Genomic DNA, 18,210 nt, shown 5'->3' with positions numbered 1-18,210 from the left:
TGACCATGAATCAAAAAGTAGAGGGGTCATCATATTTCATGGTAGCAGATTTCACCACTACACCAGTGACTCTGTTTACGGGGGCCAACTGTAAATGGAGGGGTTAAAGGTCAGGTCCAGGACTCTGCCGGTGTTAATCTCAGCCTGGATGGGGACTAACGACCCCAGTCTTACCTGATCGTGTCGGCCATCTTTGATTGGACCTTGTTAATCTGGTCATTGTTAATTGGTTGTTAATCCTCAAAGATTATTCTCCTCTTCTGCCAACTCTAAATGGAGGGGTTAAAGGTCAGGTCCTGGTCCAGGACTCTGCCGGTGTTAATCTCAGCCTGGATGTGGACTAACGACCCCAGTCTTACCTGATCGTGTCGGCCATCTTTGATTGAACCTTGTTAATCTGGTCATTGTTAATTGGTTGTTAATCCTCAAAGATTATTCTCCTCTTCTGCTCAGGGCTGCCATGCATTGTGGGTTGTGTAGTCCAGCGTGCTCCTGGTTCATGTTTAAATTTTATGACTGAACCAATAATCATCAGAGGATTTATCACATGCTCAAAATATCATCCAATCAGGTCAGAGCTCCAGACCGACTGTGGTGACATGGTCAGGACTATGAGAGGGGAACCAGGCCATCTGGGATACCACTGTGGACTTAGAGGTCAAAGGTTGCTCTTCTTCTCAAACCCCTACCCTACTGTCACTGTCAGCCAATCAGAAACCTCGCCAAGGCATTAGCCAATCAGGAGATAGATCTATTTAAATTCTTCTTCAGGAGTCCAGACTTTAAAACAGTTTGAGTGAATAAATTACCCACAGAATAACCAGACAAACAATTAGTTCTATTTATTTATCTATTTATTTATTTATTTATTCTGTCGCCATGGTGACCATGTCCTGACTCAGGTCACTCTAAATCACTTTGAATTAAAACCAGTCTGTTTATACTCGTGATGATCATTCATGATGAAAATACTGATTCTATTCAAACAACTACAACTCCCAGAATGCACTGCTTTTAGGATTATCCAATCACAGAGCAGCTCACTCCAAGGTCTTTGGTGAGGGTAGCTTTACTTCCTGTCATCTGCAGCAAGGAGGACGGCAGCGGCGCTCTCTTTCGCTTCCTGCAGCAACGCGGCTGCTCTCTTCAGCATCTGAGGCCAAAAACAAATAAAACATGAAGTAACATGACTAAACACAGGACAGACAGAAGGCAGTACTTTAAATGCCAACTAACAGGAAGGTGCACATTTATCGACAACAGACTGGAAGCAGCACATTTGAACTAACAGACAGGAAGTTACACTTTTAAACCTGGATGTACAGAAGGTGGACATTTAAACTGACAGGAAGTTGAACTTTTGAATGCTAACAGGGAGGAAGACATGCACATTTAATCACCAACAGACAAGAAGCAGTAGGCTTAAGTGACCACAGACAAGAAGTAGCAGGTTTGATGCCAAAAGACAAGAAGCAGAATTTCACTGCCAACATTCAGGAACTTACAAATTTGAACTAACAGAAGGGAAGTTGCACATTAAAGCTAACAGACAGGAAGTTACATTTTTGAATGATAACAGAGAAGCTAGCAGATTTAATTGCCACCAAACAGGAGGCAGTATGTTTAAATGACCACAGACAGGGTGTAAAGATCAGGAGGAGCGTACCGCCATCTTGAAGTCTTCATCTGTGATGTCTTTCAGGTTGATGGTGACGTTGTAGTATGCCCCAAAGACCGCCGTCTCCAGAGCTTTAGCAGCCACCTAAAAGAAGAAAGACATGGTCATCTGATAGAAAAAGAAAAGAAGCTCAGATAAAAACAAATAAAGATGGCGTCTGCTTCACCTGAGCATCCGACTTGCAGGCAATGTTTCCATGAACAACCATTTCCTTCAGAGACGGCCACAGGACGCTGACACGCTCAGCCAATGCCAGAGGAACGCCCACTGCTCGCTTCAGACCATCCTGCATGGCTGTCTCCCGCCTCAGGTATGGATCAAAGGTCAGAGGTCAGGAACAGCAGGCATACCTGTCACATCTGCACCAATCATTTTGAACATCTGTTTAACTCAAACACTCACTTCCTGACGTCCTCGGCCGTGCTCTTCGGCATCTTCAGCGCCGCCTGAAACACAACAAAAGCTGTGATTCACCACAACTCACCCGGACAATATCTAAGGTCGACATGCTTATATGACGCCATAAACATGGCGACATCTGTCCCAGCATCCTGCTCACCATGTAGCTGTTGAAGGCGGTCGAGTCAGCGTCCACCATCAGCAGCAGCTCGTTCATCGCTTCATGAAACGGAGGAATCAGCCGCCTCATCACGCTGTCCAGGTTCTCGAACTGACGTTTCCCATATGTCATCTGACCCACCATGGCACCCAGAGCCGCTCCCTACAGGATAGAACACACACAGGCTGACTGTTTGACCACAGAGGTACACACCAACAAAAAAGCAAGGAGGGAATGTTTAATGATCTCTGATGACATCATCTCCAAAGGCAAGGATTGAATGTTTAGTAATCTCTAATGACATCATCTCCAAAGGCAAGGATTGAATGTTTAGTAATCTCTGATGACATCATCTTCAAAGGCAAGGAGAGAATGTTTAGTAATCTCTGATGACATCATCTTCAAAGGCAAGGAGAGAATGTTTAATGATCTCTGATGACATCATCTTCAAAGGCAAGGATGGAAAGCTTAGTTATCTCTGATGACATCATCTTCAGAGGCAAGGATGGAATGTTTAGTAATCTCTGATGACATCATTTTCAAAGGCAAGGAAAGAATGTTTAGTCATCTCTGATGAAATCATCTTCAAAGGCAAGGAGAGAATGTTTAGTAATCTCTGATGACATCATCTTCAAAGGCAAGGGGATGGAATGTTTAATTATCTCTGATGACATCATCTCCAAAGGCAAAGAGAGAATGTTTAATAATCTCTGATGACATCATCTTCAAAGGCAAGGAGAGAATGTTTAGTAATCTCTGATGACATCATCTTCAAAGGCAAGGAGAGAATGTTTAGTAATCTCTGATGACATCATCTTCAAAGGCAAGGAGAGAATGTTTAATAATCTCTGATGACATCATCTTCAAAGGCAAGGAGAGAATGTTTAGTAATCTCCAATGACATCATCTTCAAAGGCAAGGAGAGAATGTTTGATAATCTCTGATGACATCTTCAAAGGCAAGGATGAAATGTTTAGTAATCTTTGATGACACCATCTTTAAAGGCGAGGGTGGAATGTTTAGTAATCTCTAATGACATCATCATCAAAGGCAAGGATGGAATGTTTAGAAATCTCTTATGGCATAATCCTCAAAGGCAAGGAGAGAATGTTTAGTAATCTCTGAAGACATCATCTTCGAAGGCAAGGATGGAATGTTTAGTAATCTCTGATGACACCATCTTTAAAGGCAAGGATGGAATGTTTAGTAATCTCTAATGACATCATCTTCAAAGGCAAGGAGAGAATGTTTAGTTATCTCTGATGACATCATCTTCAGAGGCAAGGATGGAATGTTTAGTAATCTCTGATGACATCATCTTCAAAGGCAAGGATGGAATGTTTAGTCATCTCTGATGACATCATCTTCAAAGGCAAGGAGAGAATGTTTAGTAATCTCTGATGACATCATCTTCAAAGGCAAGGATGGAATGTTTAGTAATCTCTGATGACATCATCTTCAAAGGCAAGGAGAGAATGTTTAGTAATCTCTGATGACATCATCTTCAAAAGCAAGAAGAGAATGTTTAGTAATCTCTGATGACATCATCTTCAAAGGCAAGGATTGAATGTTTAGTAATCTCTGATGACATCATCTTCAAAGGCAAGGAGAAAATGATTAGTAATCTCTGATGACATCATCTTTAAAGGGAAGGAGAGAATGATTAGTAATCTCTGATGACATCACCTTCAAAGGAAAGGAGAGAATGTTTAGTAATCTCTGATGACATCATCTTCAAAGGCCAGGGGATGGAATGTTTAGTAATCTCTGATGACATCATCTTCAAAGGCAGGGAGAGAATGTTTAATAATCTCTGATGACATCATCTTCAAAGGCAAGGATGGAATGTTTAATAATCTCTGAAGACATCATCTTCAGAGGCAAGGATGGAATGTTGAGTAATCTCTGATGACATCATCTTCAAAGGCAAGGATGGAATTTTGTGTAATCTCTGATGACATCTTCAAAGGCAAGGAGAGAATGTTTAATAATCTCTGATGACATCATCTTCAAAGGCAAGGAGAGAATGTTTAGTAATCTCTGATGACATCATCTTCAAAGGCAAGGATGGAATGTTTAGTAATCTCTGATGACATCATCTTCAGAGCCAAGGATGGAATGTTGTGTAATCTTTGATGACATCTTCAAAGGCAAGGAGAGAATGTTTAATGATCTCTGATGACATCATCTCCAAAGGCAAGGATTGATTGTTAATTAATCTCTGATGACATCATCTTCAAAGGCAAGGATGGAATGTTTAGTAATCTCTAATGACATCATCTTCAAAGGCAAGGAGAGAATGTTTAGTTATCTCTGATGACATCATCTCCAAAGGCAAGGATTGATTGTTAAGTAATCTCTGATGACATCATCTTCAAAGGCAAGGATGGAATGTTTAGTAATCTCTGATGACATCATCTTCAAAGGCAAAGATTGAATGTTTAGTAATCTCTGATGACATCATCTTCAAAGGCAAGGATGGAATGTTTAATAATCTCTGAAGACATCATCTTCAGAGGCAAGGATGGATTGTTGAGTTAACTCTGATGACATCATCTTCAAAGGCAAGGATGGAATTTCGTGTAATCTCTGATGACATCTTCAAATGCAAGGAGAGAATGTTTAATAATCTCTGATGACATCATCTTCAAAGGCAAGGAGAGAATGTTTAGTACTCTCTGATGACATCATCTTCAAAGGCAAGGATGGAATGTTTAGTAATCTCTGATGACATCATCTTCAAAGGCAAGGATTGAATGTTTAGTAATCTCTGATGACATCATCTTCAAAGGCAAGGGGATGGAATGTTTAGTATTCTCTGATGACATCATCTCCAAAGGCAAGGATTGATTGTTTAGTAATCTCTAATGACATCATCTTCAAAGGCAAGGATGGAATGTTTAATAATCTCTGAAGACATCATCTTCAGAGGCAAGGATGGAATGTTGAGTAATCTCTGATGACATCATCTTCAAAGGCAAGGATGGAATGTTTAGTAATCTCTGATGACATCATCTTCAGAGCCAAGGATGGAATGTTTAGTCATCTTTGATGACATCTTCAAAGGCAAGGAGAGAATGTTTAATAATCTCTGATGACATCATCTTCAAAGGCAAGGAGAGAATGTTTAGTAATCTCTGATGACATCATCTCCAAAGGCAAGGATTGATTGTTTAGTAATCTCTGATGACATCATCTTCAAAGGCAAGGATGGAATGTTTAGTAATCTCTGATGACATCATCTTCAAAGGCAAGGATTGAATGTTTAGTAATCTCTGATGACATCATCTTCAAAGGCAAGGGGATGGAATGTTTAGTATTCTCTGATGACATCATCTTCAAAGGCAAGGAGAGAATGTTTAGTAATCTCTGATGACATCATCTTCAAAGGCAAGGAGAGAATGTTTAGTAATCTCTGATGACATCATCTTCAAAGGCAAGGAGAGAATGATTAGTAATCTCTGATGACATCATCTTTAAAGGCAAGGAGAGAATGTTTAGTAATCTCTGATGACATCATCTTCAAAGGCAAGGAGAGAATGTTTAGTAATCTCTGATGACATCATCTTCAAAGGCAAGGAGAGAATGTTTAGTAATCTCTGATGACATCGTCTTCAAAGGCAAGGAGAGAATGATTAGTAATCTCTGATGACATCATCTTCAAAGGCAAGGGGATGGAATGTTTAGTAATCTCTGATGACATCATCTTCAAAGGCAAGGGGATGGAATGTTTAGTAATCTCTGATGACATCATCTTCAAAGGCAAGGGGATGGAATGTTTAGTAATCTCTGATGACATCATCACAGGTAGAGGATGGAATGTTGGTGAAGCTGGTAGCGTTGTAAATTGCACAGCAGTGTTGAGAACATCTGTGACCATGTGTGGAGCTGTTGAGGAGTTTAGGAAACCATCTTCAATGATGTGAATGTTTGTGAATCGTACCAGAGCAGCCACGGCTGCAGAAACCGATCCTCCACCAGGGGCCGCCGTCCTGGCTCCAACGCTCCGAACAAACTGCTGCAGAGACAGAGAGACGAGGCGTCCGTCCTCCCCTGAGCTCACCATGTACCTGGACAGGTAACAGACAGACGAGTGATTAGTGACGTCTGGACCCGTCTCTGAGGAAAGACTGACAGCGGTCTCAGACTTACTCGATGATTCTCTCCTTGGGGTTGAACGGACCCAGAGAGTCCAGACCCAGCTTACTGATCACCTGGAAACACACATGTTTACTTCAGCTCGTTGCCATGGTAACAAAGATGGTGTTTAATAAGCCCGCTCTCACCAGTCGGACTTTGTGCTCCTCCTCCACGATGAAGAGCTTCTCTGTGGTGATGAAGTCGTCTGCAGCATCCAGAACAGCCTTCAGCGGGATCAGACCCACAATCTGAGAGCCAACCACGGGCAACTTCAGCTCCTGAACACGCAAAGGTCACGCAAAGGTCACGCAAACGTCACGTAAACACAAAAAAACACATAGAAAGACAGTTTGGTTGTAGATGAGTTTGATAGTTGACATAAAGAGCTGATGACGTAAAGAAACGTGAAAAGTTAAAAAGAGAGGGAGCAGTGCTTTAGTTGCACAAAAACATTGGCAACATTTATGAACGTGGTTGCTGCTCATCAGCTCCAATCACTTTCCCAATTGTTGCCAACTGCTGCATTGTGCAATAGTTGCTTGTATTTGTTCACTACTTTGACCATCTTTGCTTCTATTAAGGTTGCCATAGTAACACCGCAGCGTTTCTGACCTTGGCGTCCCGGCACACTTCCTGGTAGACTCGGTGAAGCGGCGTCAGTTCGTGGTCCAGGATGTTGGTGGACACCTGAGCAATGTTTGACTCGTCCAGGTACCAACCCATCGCCTGGACCTGCTGCAGCCGACCGGGCTACACACAATAAAGAAAACAGAGACATAAATACAAATACAGATACAAAATACAAAATACAAAACCCACAAAAATACACAAAAATATACATAAATGCACAAAATATATATATAAATACACAAAAAATATAAGTACACAAAAATATAGACATAAATACACAAAAAATATGCATAAATACACTATATATCCTTGCTCTGCCTCTGCTGGTCTCTGTGTTACCTGGTCTTTACCCCACCCCCTCAGGTCCGTGTGTTACCTGGTCTTTACCCCACCCCTAAGGTCTGTGTGTTACCTGGTCTTTGCCCCGCCCCCTCAGGTCTGTGTGTTACCTGGTCTTTGCTCCACCCCTAAGGTCTGTGTGTTACCTGGTCTTCGCTCCGCCCCCTCAGGTCTTTGTGTTACCTGGTCTTTGCCCCACCCCTTCAGGTCTGTGTGTTACCTGGTCTTTGCCCCGCCCCCTCAGGTCTGTGTGTTACCTGGTCTTTGCCCCGCCCCCTCAGGTCTGTGTGTTACCTGGTCTTTGCTCCACCCCTAAAGTCTGTGTGTTACCTGGTCTTCGCTCCGCCCCCTCAGGTCTTTGTGTTACCTGGTCTTTGCCCCACCCCTTCAGGTCTGTGTGTTACCTGGTCTTTGCCCCGCCCCCTCAGGTCTGTGTGTTACCTGGTCTTTGCTCCTACCCCTCAGGTCTGTGTGTTACCTGGTCTTTGCCCCGCCCCCTCAGGTCTGTGTGTTACCTGGTCTTTGCTCCGCCCCCTCAGGTCTGTGTGTTACCTGGTCTTCGCTCCGCCCCCTCAGGTCTGTGTGTTAACTGGTCTTTGCTCCTACCCCTCAGGTCTGTTTGTTACCTGGTCTTTGCTCCGCCCCCTCAGGTCTGTGTGTTACCTGGTCTTTGCTCCGCCCCTGCTCTCTGATGTTCAGAGCGATGCGGTGTGCCTGCTCCTTGGTGCTGATCAGATTCACGTTGTAGGCGATCAGGAACTTACGAGCCCCCGTTACTGTGGCACCCCATGATGGTACAAACTGGGCGGGGCCAAAGTCAGGGGACCAATCAGCTTGCCTGAGCTGGAGGAGAAAAAAACCATTGTGACATATCTCTAAGACCAGCTGTCCTAAATTTCCCACAATGCTCTGGGACAGTACTGTAGCCTCACCTTGTCAGGTAGAGCTTCATACTCTCCAGCTCTGACTGCAGGTAGACTCCGCCTGGACTCTCTGAGAGCCGCTAGTCCATACAGGTAGACTGAGGACCACACAGACTTAGAACCACTGATGACCACGGAGACTTTATTTAAATATTTATTATTTTACTATTATTATTATTGTTTTTAATTACTGTCATTATTATTGTTGGTATTTTAATCATTTTTTAACGTATGTGTTTATCTCTGGCGTATCGTGGCTCTCACCGGGCACGTGCAGCATCTCGGCGAGCTTCTGTCCGAACTCGTTGGCACAGCGGACGCAGTCGTCCATGGAGACGTCCTGGACCGGGATGAAGGGGCAGACGTCCAGGGCTCCGGTCCGAGGATGCTCACCTGGACAGGTTACAGGGCGTCATGATACCAAGTCAAACTGTTACCATGGTAACAAACAGGAGTCCTTGACAGTACCTGATTGGCTAATGATAGAGTTCACTACCAACAATAAAGACTGGCTCCTGCGCAACGTTTCATTGGACAATAATGTTGGCAACATTTGGTAAAGTTGCTGTCTGGTCCCACCTCCTCGCAAATGTTGGCAACGTAGACTCGCAATATCAGATCAGATGTGGACATTCAGTCTCAGGGAAACTGTACAGAAGCATTGCCAACTTTAGTGGCAAGAAGTGGGCGGAGCCGTTGAGGAAGGACGGAGTCAGGTTTCCTCTTTGTTTAGGTAAATCAGCTGATCTTAGTTGCCATGGTTACAGATGTTTAGTAGTGGGTAAATCTCTAACTGATGAGCCTCTGCTGCCCCTGCTGTTTAACTTCCTGTTTCATGGCGTAGGCTGCTGCTCACCTGAGTGTTTGCTCATGTCGATGAGGCTGAAGGCGCGGCGGGCGGCGTTCAGCGCCCCCTGCACCACGGCGTCAGGAGAGCCCACGAAGGTGTAGACGGTGCGGTTGGTGGAGGACCCGGGGTCCACGTCCAGCAGGCTGCAGCCCGGCGTCTCAGAGATCGCCGTGGAGATCGCATCGATCACCTGAGTCACAAAAACGGGGAAAACGGTAAACACAGGAAACACAGGAAACACAGGAGGGCGCCGTCGGACTCAGACATTTTAGTGGATTCTGGGAGAGCTAGCTTAAAGCAGCGCTGGTACCCACAGAGAAGCAGAGACCGGGTCTAAACCTGTAAATAAAGACTGAGACGTCGCCATTAACACAGAAAAACATGTGGGTGTAGTCTAGGCCCTCATGAAGGAGCCCCAGGACCCTGATGGGTCTAGATCCACAGCTTGAGAACCACTGATCTACAGCGGGAGAGTTAGTTAGAGGAGGGCAGAGAAGTCTAGAACAAAGCAGCCTGTTAGTCCTTTAAACCCTAACCCAGAAAAACCTGGACCCAGAAAAAACCTGGACCCAGGAGAAACCTCTGACCTGCTGGTTTCTCCCCTCGGAGAAGTTTGGGACGCACTCGACCAGCTGAGACATGACGGCGGTCCGAACAGCGACAGGAGCCTTCAGAGACCCAGAGACCAGAGACACAAAGACCCAGACACGGTCTGAGCCGGGCTGAAGAGCGCTGCGTGAGGTGAATGATTAAACCGACGCTGTGACAATCATTACTGCCTCCGTTTGTCTGCATTGATCCTCAGAGAAAACAGTTTTTGGAGGGGTCAAAGGTCAGGGTCTAAACTCCTCTGTCTGTTTGAACAGAGAAAGTCAGAGACCCTCCTCAGCTGGACCAATCAGAGTCCAGGATCAGTCCTAGAGGCTGAGGAATGCCCCTGAGGTTATGAATGAGGTCTGACGTTTAGATCCTTTACTGATTTCAAACATTCTGCCGCTCTTTCTGTCCCAGCTTTTCTGGTAAATGCTGTCTGTCTCTTTAGAGGGTGTGATTGATCAGTCAATCAGTGATCAATCACAGCAGCAGAGCCGCTCTGTCTGACAGAGTTAAACAGTGAAGATGAAGAGTGGACACTGAAGGGTTAATCAGTGATCTGACAGCTGATTGGATAAGGGCAGACACCATGACTCCGCCTCCTCCTCATTAGATATTCAGCCCAGCACATTCAAACCCTCTATGATCAAATCTGACGATCAATAATCAATAATCAATAATCAATACCTCTGATTCTGGACTCTATGAAACACCTGACACTCACACCTACGGGCAATTTAGACTCACTTCATCACAAATGCATTTATGGTCAGTGGGAGGATTCTTTATTAGTTCTGATTCAGTCATGACTACGTCTCCCAGCATGCACTGGGGTCAGCCTGGAGGATCTGGACTAACAGATCAGTGTTGTAGCTGTAGTGAGACGTTCTGTCCAGCAGGTGGCAGCAGAGCTCATCCTTTACCTCCATCATCATTCAGATTTATTTTAATGAAAAATCAGACAAACATGTTCAATCACTGCAGTTTAAATTACTTTAAAATATTTATTTAACTCATTTTTTATCGTATTTAATTTTCTCCTCATGGATTCTAAAGGTGTTGTTGATTAAATTCCCTCATTAGTCTGATATCTCCATTTATTATTTACATAATGACGTTAGACTCAGAGTTTCTGCTTTAAAGTGAACGGCCAATTTGATCTAAAAGTCTCCTTTATATCAAATGATTGATTTTCCATGCGAGAAAGAGAGAGAGCAGCTCTGTGTAGAATAAACCAATGTGACATCCATCTGTTCACTGAAGCTCTGTTTCTGCTGCCGTCACTGACATAACTACCTCTAACTCTCTCATCCTCTCCATGTGTTCTCAGACTCACCCCCATCTCTGAGTCTGATTAGACACACATCAATCCTCTGATTGGTCCACACATCCTCTCTGATTGGTCCAAACATCCTCTCTGATTGGTCCACACATCCTCTCTGATTGGTCCAAACATCCTGTCTGATTGGTCCAAACATCCTCTCTGATTGGTCCAAACATCCTCTCTGATTGGTCCACACATCCTCTCTGATTGGTCCACACATCCTGTCTGATTGGTCCACACATCCTCTCTGATTGGTCCAAACATCCTGTCTGATTGGTCCAAACATCCTCTCTGATTGGTCCAAACATCCTCTCTGATTGGTCCAAACATCCTCTCTGATTGGTCCACACATCGTCTGCCTTTGAAGAGTACATCACCCATTAATGCATGTGAAACATTCCATCCTTGCCTTTAGTGGTGATGTTGTTGTTTTATGTCTACAAACATTCCATCCTTGCCTAAAGTGGTGATGTTGTTGTTTTATATCTACAAACATTCAATCCTTGCCTTTAGTGGTGATGTTGTTGTTTTATATCTACAAATGTTCCATTCTTGCCTTCACATATTGTTGTTGCCCTTATACGGTCACCTTTCTAACAGGAAGTGGTTTTCACAGTTGTGGTTCTTGATTTGAAGGTTGAAGATAAAAGTGCTCAGGCGGTCTCAGAGAGGATCTGAAACCATGTAAATGTGGATTTCAGAGCCTCATAAAGAACGTTCTCTAACGGAGATATCGACAGTCTGAAACTGAAAATGTTTTCTGAGAAATCTGCTCCAGAGCTCGGCCTCTTTTCTTCACCTCAGCAGGAAAACGGATTTATCAGAGCCAGGTGTGACGGCGCAGAGCCAAACATGGACCTCAAAGGACGGGGGGAGGAAGGAGGGAGGTGATCCAAGGTCAGCTTCAAAGAATTCAGTCCTCCAGCTATCCACCACAGAAGAAGAACCAGCCCAACATTTGGCCCTGATGACGAGAGATACAATCTAAGAAACAGATTCAGGATTCATCACCAAGAGGATCATCAATCTCAAAGATCCTCTCCTCAGAAAACACCGGGGCTTCCCCAGACTACCTGCCAGAATCCTTCACCCTTTATCCTTGCCTTATCCTCCCCCTAAATCCCCTGTCCTCCCCTCTGTCCTCCCTCCTGTCCCCCCGTTTCCTCCCGTTGTCTCCCGTCATCTCCCTCCAGGCTGACATCCATTAATGGAGGGAATCCCAGAGCCAGCTCTTCTTCCTCATGCTGATGAATCTCTCAGAGGAGGACAAACATGGAACCCACCGCCATCGTTCAGCTCTGATTTAACGTCTAAATCCTCTGACCTGAAAGACTGTCAACGACTCCACTTTTTATTTATCTGACTCGAGGCCGAGTCCTGTAACGAGGCCAGAGAAGGAACAAACCAGAGGTGTAACCATAGACGGTGGGGGCCGGGGCCCGTGTCAGACTGGGGGCCATAAATCAAGCAGTTAACCTCCAATGTCAACAGATAGTCCAGATTCAGGTCTGAGGATCCATCTGGCAAAGATGTTTGTATGTTTTCATTAATAGAACACAGAGAAACCAACAATCCTTACCTCAGGTTGACGGACCTTTGTTTGCAACTTTTCAAAGGTGGGGGGATATGGTTGCCAACGACAATCTACTGCTTGGCAAAACAGAGGGAAAAAGCTCCCAAAATCTAAAGCTTCACTAACATTCCATCCTCTGCCTTTGATGATGTCATCTGTTAAAGGTTCTAAAACATTCCATCCTTGCCTTTGAAGAAGATGTCCTCCATTCATGATCATAAACAAACAAAAATATTCCATCCTTGCCTTTAAAGAAGATGTCCTCCATTCAGGATCATAAACAAACAAAAACATTCCATCCTTGGCTTTGAAGTTGTCCTCCATTCAAGATTCTAAAGTATTTTATCGATGGCCTTGAAGATGATGTCATCCACTAAAGGTTATGAAACACTCTATCCTTGCCTTTGGAGATGATGTCATTCATCAAAGGTTCTAAAATATTTCATCCCCGCCTTTGAAGATGTTGTCATCCATTCAAGGTTCTTAAACCTTCCATCCTTCCCCTTTGAAGATGTCATCCATTTAAGGTTCTTAAACATTCCATCCTTGGCTTTGAAGAAGATGTCATCCATTTAAGGTTCCAAAAACATTCTGTTTTTGGCTTTGAAGAAGATGTCATCCATTTAAGGTTCCAAAAACATTCTTTTTTTGGCTTTGAAGAAGATGTCATCCATTTAAGGTACTAAAACATTCCATCCTTGGCTTTGAGTATGATGTCATCTATTTAGGGTTCTAAAGTATTCTATCTTTGGCCTTGAAGATGATGTCATCCACTAAAGGTTATGAAACACTCTATCCTTGCCTTTGGAGATGATGTCATTCATCAAAGGTTCTAAAATATTTCATCCCCGCCTTTGAAGATGTTGTCATCCATTCAAGGTTCTTAAACCTTCCATCCTTCCCCTTTGAAGATGTCATCCATTTAAGGTTCTTAAACATTCTGTCTTTGGCTTTGAAGATGATGTCATCCATTAAAGGTTCTAAAACATTCCATCCTTGGCTTTGAAGAAGATGTCATCCATTAAAGGTTCTAAAACATTCTGTCTTTGGCTTTGAAGATGATGTCATCCATTAAAGGTTCAAAAACATTCCATCCTTGGCTTTGAAGAAGATGTCATCCATTAAAGGTTCTAAAACATTCTATCTTTGGCTTTGAAGATGATGTCATCCATTTAAGGTACTAAAACATTTTATACTTGCCTTTGAAGATGATGTCATCCCTTTAAGGTTCTTACAAATTCCATCGTTGGCTTTGAAGATGATGTCATCCATTCAAGGTTCTAAAACATTCCATCCTTGTCTTTGAAGATGATGTCATCCATCAAAGGTTCTTAAACATTGCATCCTTGCCTTTGAAGATGATGTCATCCATCAAAGGTTCTTAAACATTCCATACTTGCCTTTGAAGATGATGTCATCCATTAAAGGTTCTAAAACATTCCATCCTTGCCTTTGAAGATGATGTCATCCATTAAAGTGTATTAAAGAATTTATCTGAGATATGTCCATGATGCCATGAATACCTGACAACGTTTACATATCAGGTCCTGAAAGTGGGCCCCTTCACGGAACATGTCAGTGTTTAGAGACTCTTCTAGAATCTTCCCTGTTTGAAAAGGAATCAAAAATCTGGAATAGAACTTTGTTACACCATTGAAACGAGTCTTCAGAACAGCCAGACTGGTCTAAAGTCAAAGCCTCCAGAAAGAACGAGTCAGATTAACTAGACTCATCAGCAGGTTTATAAAACCATGACTCGATGACCTGATGAAGACTTGGCACAGAGACACAGAGAGTTTATCAGGCCAGGACGATGAACATTTTTCCTTCAAACTTGGTTCAGGTCCGACAGCGAGTCAATGAGTGGCTGTGAAAACTATTAACGAGTTAACCTCAGAGGAGCCCTAACTTCCTGTGTAGTGGCGATGAGCCGGCGTTTGGATCAAACACAGATATGATGATGATGACCAGATGGAGGACGCACGGCGAGGAGGGGTCAGGGTCTGAAATCCAGATCAGCATGGTCTAATGAAGCATTTTAACACCATTAGAGACTCTCTGACCTACAATGACAGCTGACCACACCTCAGAGCTGACAGAGACTCATCTGTCCTCCTGAACATCCAATCAGAGAGCAGTAAACAGACACCTCAGAGACACCGCGGTGCTTCTGACCTCGTCTTTGTAGCCTCTTTGCCCCAGGACAGGTGAGGCAGGACCTGGTTACAGCTGCTGGAGGAACACATGGAATAAGCATTTCCCAGCATGCCTCTCTTTTCTGCTGCTCTCAGCCCTGATTGGTAATTGGACACAGGTGGGTTAATCACCTTGATAAGCTGCCAGAGAGAGAGGGAGAACAGAGATGCCTGATTGGCCGACTGAGGTCACTGCTGCATCAGACAAAACTACAGAGGCACAAACCTGGAGACAAAGAGGCGGAGCTATCTCGGCCTTATGTTGACTGTCATTGGTTGGCAGCTACTTTTACAAACATTGGCAACTACCGCCTTCTATCTGGCAAAAGTAGGAAAAAAGCCATCATCATCCCCAGCTTCACCAACATTCCATCCTTGCCTTTAAAGATGTCATCCTTTCATGTTTGTTAAACATTCCATCCTTGCCTTTTCTGATATTATCCTTTAATGTCTAGAAAACATTTCATCCTTGCCTTCAAAGATTTCATCTTTTAATGTTAAAACATTCCGTCCTTGCCTTCTAAAGATTTCATCTTTAATGTCTATAAAACATTCTACTCTTGCTTTTAAGGTATCATTTTATATCTGTTAATTATTCCATCCTTGCCTTTTACAAAGGTATCCTTTAATATCTATAAAACATTCCATCCTTGCCTCTAAAAAGCTGTAATATGACACCTCCAGTTTTGCAAAACACAAAACTGTGACTTTACATCATTGCAACTTTACAACGATGCGACTCTACAACAAGGCAACTTTACAACAACAGATCTTTACAACAAAAGAAATTTACAAAATTACAACTTTACAACTATGCAACTTTACAATAATGCAATTTTACAGCGATGCAACTTTTAAACATTGAAACCTTAAAACAATGCAACTTTAAGACGGAACAACTTTTTCAGAGTGCATGTTGCTGTGTTGCCCTGTTTCCCTGTTGCCGTGTTACTATGTTGTGTGTTGCCAGGTTGCCCTGTTGCCCTCTGCTTGGTTGTTGTGTTGCCCTGTTGCCCTCTCCTTGGTCGCTCTGTTGCTGTGTTCCCATGTTGCCCTCTCCTTGGTGGCCCTGTTGCTGTGTTGCCCTCTCCTTGGTGGCCCTGTTGTCATGTTGCCATGTTGCCCTCTCCTTGGTTGCTCTGTTGCCGTGTTGCTGTGTTGCCCTCTCCTTGGTTGCTCTGTTGCCCTCTTCTTAGTTGCCCTCACCTTGGGTGCTGTGTTGCCGTGTTGCCCTCTGCTTGGTTGCCATGTTGCCATGTTGCCCTCACCTTGGTTGCCGTGTTGCCATGTTGCCCTCTCCTTGAATGCTCTGTTGCCGTGTTGCCGTGTTGCCCTCTCCTTGGTTGCCGTTTTGCCCTCTCCTTGGTTGCCATGTTGCCGTGTTGCCCTCTCCTTGGTTGCCGTGTTGCCCTCTCCTTGAATGCTCTGTTGCTGTGTTGCCCTCTCCTTGAATGCCATGTTGCCCTTTCCTTGGTTGCTCTGTTGCCGTGTTGCTGTGTTGCCCTCTTCTTGGTTGCTCTGTTGCCCTCTTCTTAGATGCCCTCTCCTTGGTTGTTGTGTTGCTGTGTTGCCCTCTCTTTGGTTGCTCTGTTGCTGTGTTGCTGTGTTGCCCTCTCCTTGGTTGCCATGTTATCCTCTGCTTGGTTGCTCCGTTGCCGTGTTGCCCTCTCCTTGGTTGCCATGTTGCCCTCTCCTTGGTTGCCGTGTTGCCCTCTCCTTGGTTGCTCTGTTGCCGTGTTGCCCTCTCCTTGGTTGCCGTGTTGCCCTCTCCTTGGTTGCCGTGTTGCTCTGTCCTTGGTTGCCATGTTGCCATGTTGCCCTCTCCTTGGTTGCCGTGTTCCCCTCTAGATGGTTGCAGTGTTGCCATTGCTCTCCTTGGTTGCTCTGTTGCTGTGTTGCCCTCTCTTTGGTTGCTGTGTTGCTGTGTTGCCCGCTCCTTGGTTGCCGTGTTGCCCTCTCCTTGGTTGCTCTGTTGCCGTGTTGCCCTCTCCTTGGTTGCAGTGTTGCCCTCTCCTTGGTTGCCATGTTGCCGTGTTGCCCTCTCCTTGGTTGCCCTGTTGCTGTGTTGCCCTCTCTTTGGTTGCTCTGTTGCTGTGTTGCCGTGTTGCCCTCTCCTTGGTTGCCAGGTTACCCTCTCCTTGGTTGCTCTGTTGCCGTGTTGCCCTCTCCTTGGTTGCCGTGTTCCCGTGTTGCCCTCTCTTTGGTTGCCATGTTGCTGTGTTGCCCTCACCCTGGTCGCTCTGTTGCCCTCTCCTTGGTTGCTCTGTTGCCGTGTTGCCCTCTCCTTGGTTGCCGTGTTGCCCTCTCCATGGTTGCCGTGTTGCCCTCTCCTTGGTTGCCGTGTTGCCCTCTCCTTGGTCGCTCTTTTGCCCTCACCTTGGTTGCCCTGTTGCCCTCTCCTTGGTTGCTCTATTGCCCTCTCCTTGGTTGCCGTGTTGCCCTTTCCTTGGTTGCCGTGTTGCCCTCTCCATGGTTGCCGTGTTGCCCTCTCCTTGGTCACTCTGTTGCCCTCTACTTGGTTGCCGTGTTGCCCTCTCCTTGGTTGCCGTGTTGCCGTGTTGCCCTGTTGCTGTGTTGCCCTCTCTTTGGTTGCTGTGTTGCTGTGTTGCCCTCTCCTTGGTTGCCGTGTTGCCCTCTCCTTGGTTGCCGTGTTGCTGTGTTGCCCTCTCCTTGGTTGCTGTGTTGCCCTCTCCTTGGTTGCCGTGTTGCCCTCTCCTTGGTTGCCCTGTTGCCCTTTCCTTGGTTGCTCTATTGCCCTCTCCTTGGTTGCCGTGTTGCCCTCTCCTTGGTTGCCATGTTGCCGTGTTGCCCTCTCCTTGAATGCCGGGTTGCCCTCTCCTTGGTTGCTGTGTTGCCCTCTCCTTGGTTGCCATGTTGCAATGTTGCCCTCTCCTTGGTTGCCGTGTTGCCCTCTCCTTGGTTGCTCTGTTGCTGTGTTGCCCTCTCTTTGGTTGCTCTGTTGCTCTGTTGCTGTGTTGCCCTCTCCTTGGTTGCCATGTTACCCTCTGCTTGGTTGCTCCATTGCCGTGTTGCCCGCTCCTTGGTTGCCATGTTGCCCTCTCCTTGGTTGCCGTGTTGCCCTCTCCTTGGTTGCTCTGTTGCCGTGTTGCCCTCTCCTTGGTTGCCGTGTTGCTCTGTCCTTGGTTGCCATGTTGCCATGTTGCCCTCTCCTTGGTTGCCGTGTTCCCCTCTCCTTGGTTGCCGTGTTGCCATTGAACTCTCCTTGGTTGCTCTGTTGCTGTGTTGCCCTCTCTTTGGTTGCTGTGTTGCTGTGTTGCCCTCTCCTTGGTTGCGATGTTGCCGCGTTGCCCTCTCCTTGGTTGCCGTGTTGCCCTCTCCTTGGTTGCCATGTTGCCGTGTTGCCCTCTCCTTGAATGCCGGGTTGCCCTCTTCTTGGTTGCTGTG

General features: G+C 45.2%; 1 protein-coding gene across 2 annotated transcripts; it reads right to left on the bottom strand.

Annotated features, from left to right (window-relative positions):
- Positions 1-836: 836 nt before the first annotated feature.
- Positions 837-9,901, bottom strand: ftcd (formimidoyltransferase cyclodeaminase). Of its 2 annotated transcripts, none has more exons than XM_041781561.1 (14): positions 9,707-9,901; positions 9,126-9,309; positions 8,534-8,662; positions 8,279-8,409; positions 8,010-8,189; positions 6,990-7,127; positions 6,524-6,655; positions 6,390-6,451; positions 6,181-6,307; positions 2,238-2,399; positions 2,081-2,124; positions 1,845-1,983; positions 1,667-1,762; positions 837-1,153 (listed from the first exon to the last, which is right to left on the bottom strand). In XM_041781561.1, exons 1-14 carry the CDS (start codon positions 9,758-9,760, stop codon positions 1,070-1,072), a joined length of 1,662 nt encoding a protein of 553 aa, XP_041637495.1. In that variant the 5' UTR covers positions 9,761-9,901; the 3' UTR covers positions 837-1,069. The 2 variants fall into 2 exon arrangements, with proteins under 2 accessions (XP_041637495.1, XP_041637496.1); XM_041781562.1 differs by having other exon boundaries at positions 8,279-8,367; positions 9,707-9,900.
- Positions 9,902-18,210: the final 8,309 nt, after the last annotated feature.

This window comes from Cheilinus undulatus, linkage group 24, assembly GCF_018320785.1.
Source record: "Cheilinus undulatus linkage group 24, ASM1832078v1, whole genome shotgun sequence".
Taxonomy (NCBI): domain Eukaryota; kingdom Metazoa; phylum Chordata; class Actinopteri; order Labriformes; family Labridae; genus Cheilinus; species Cheilinus undulatus.
The sequence above is the reverse complement of the archived record's forward strand: the minus strand, read 5'-3'. Positions and strand labels throughout refer to the sequence as shown.

Coding starts and splice junctions, on each gene's coding strand:
- ftcd (XM_041781561.1), bottom strand. CDS start 9,760: ATGTCTCAGCTGGTCGAGTGCGTCCCAAACTTCTCCGAGGGGAGAAAC. Junction 6,656..6,989: donor AAGTGTGCCGGGACGCCAAG/GTCAGAAACGCT, acceptor TTGCGTGTTCAG/GAGCTGAAGTTGCCCGTGGT. Junction 6,308..6,389: donor CCCAAGGAGAGAATCATCGA/GTAAGTCTGAGA, acceptor TTACCTGTCCAG/GTACATGGTGAGCTCAGGGG.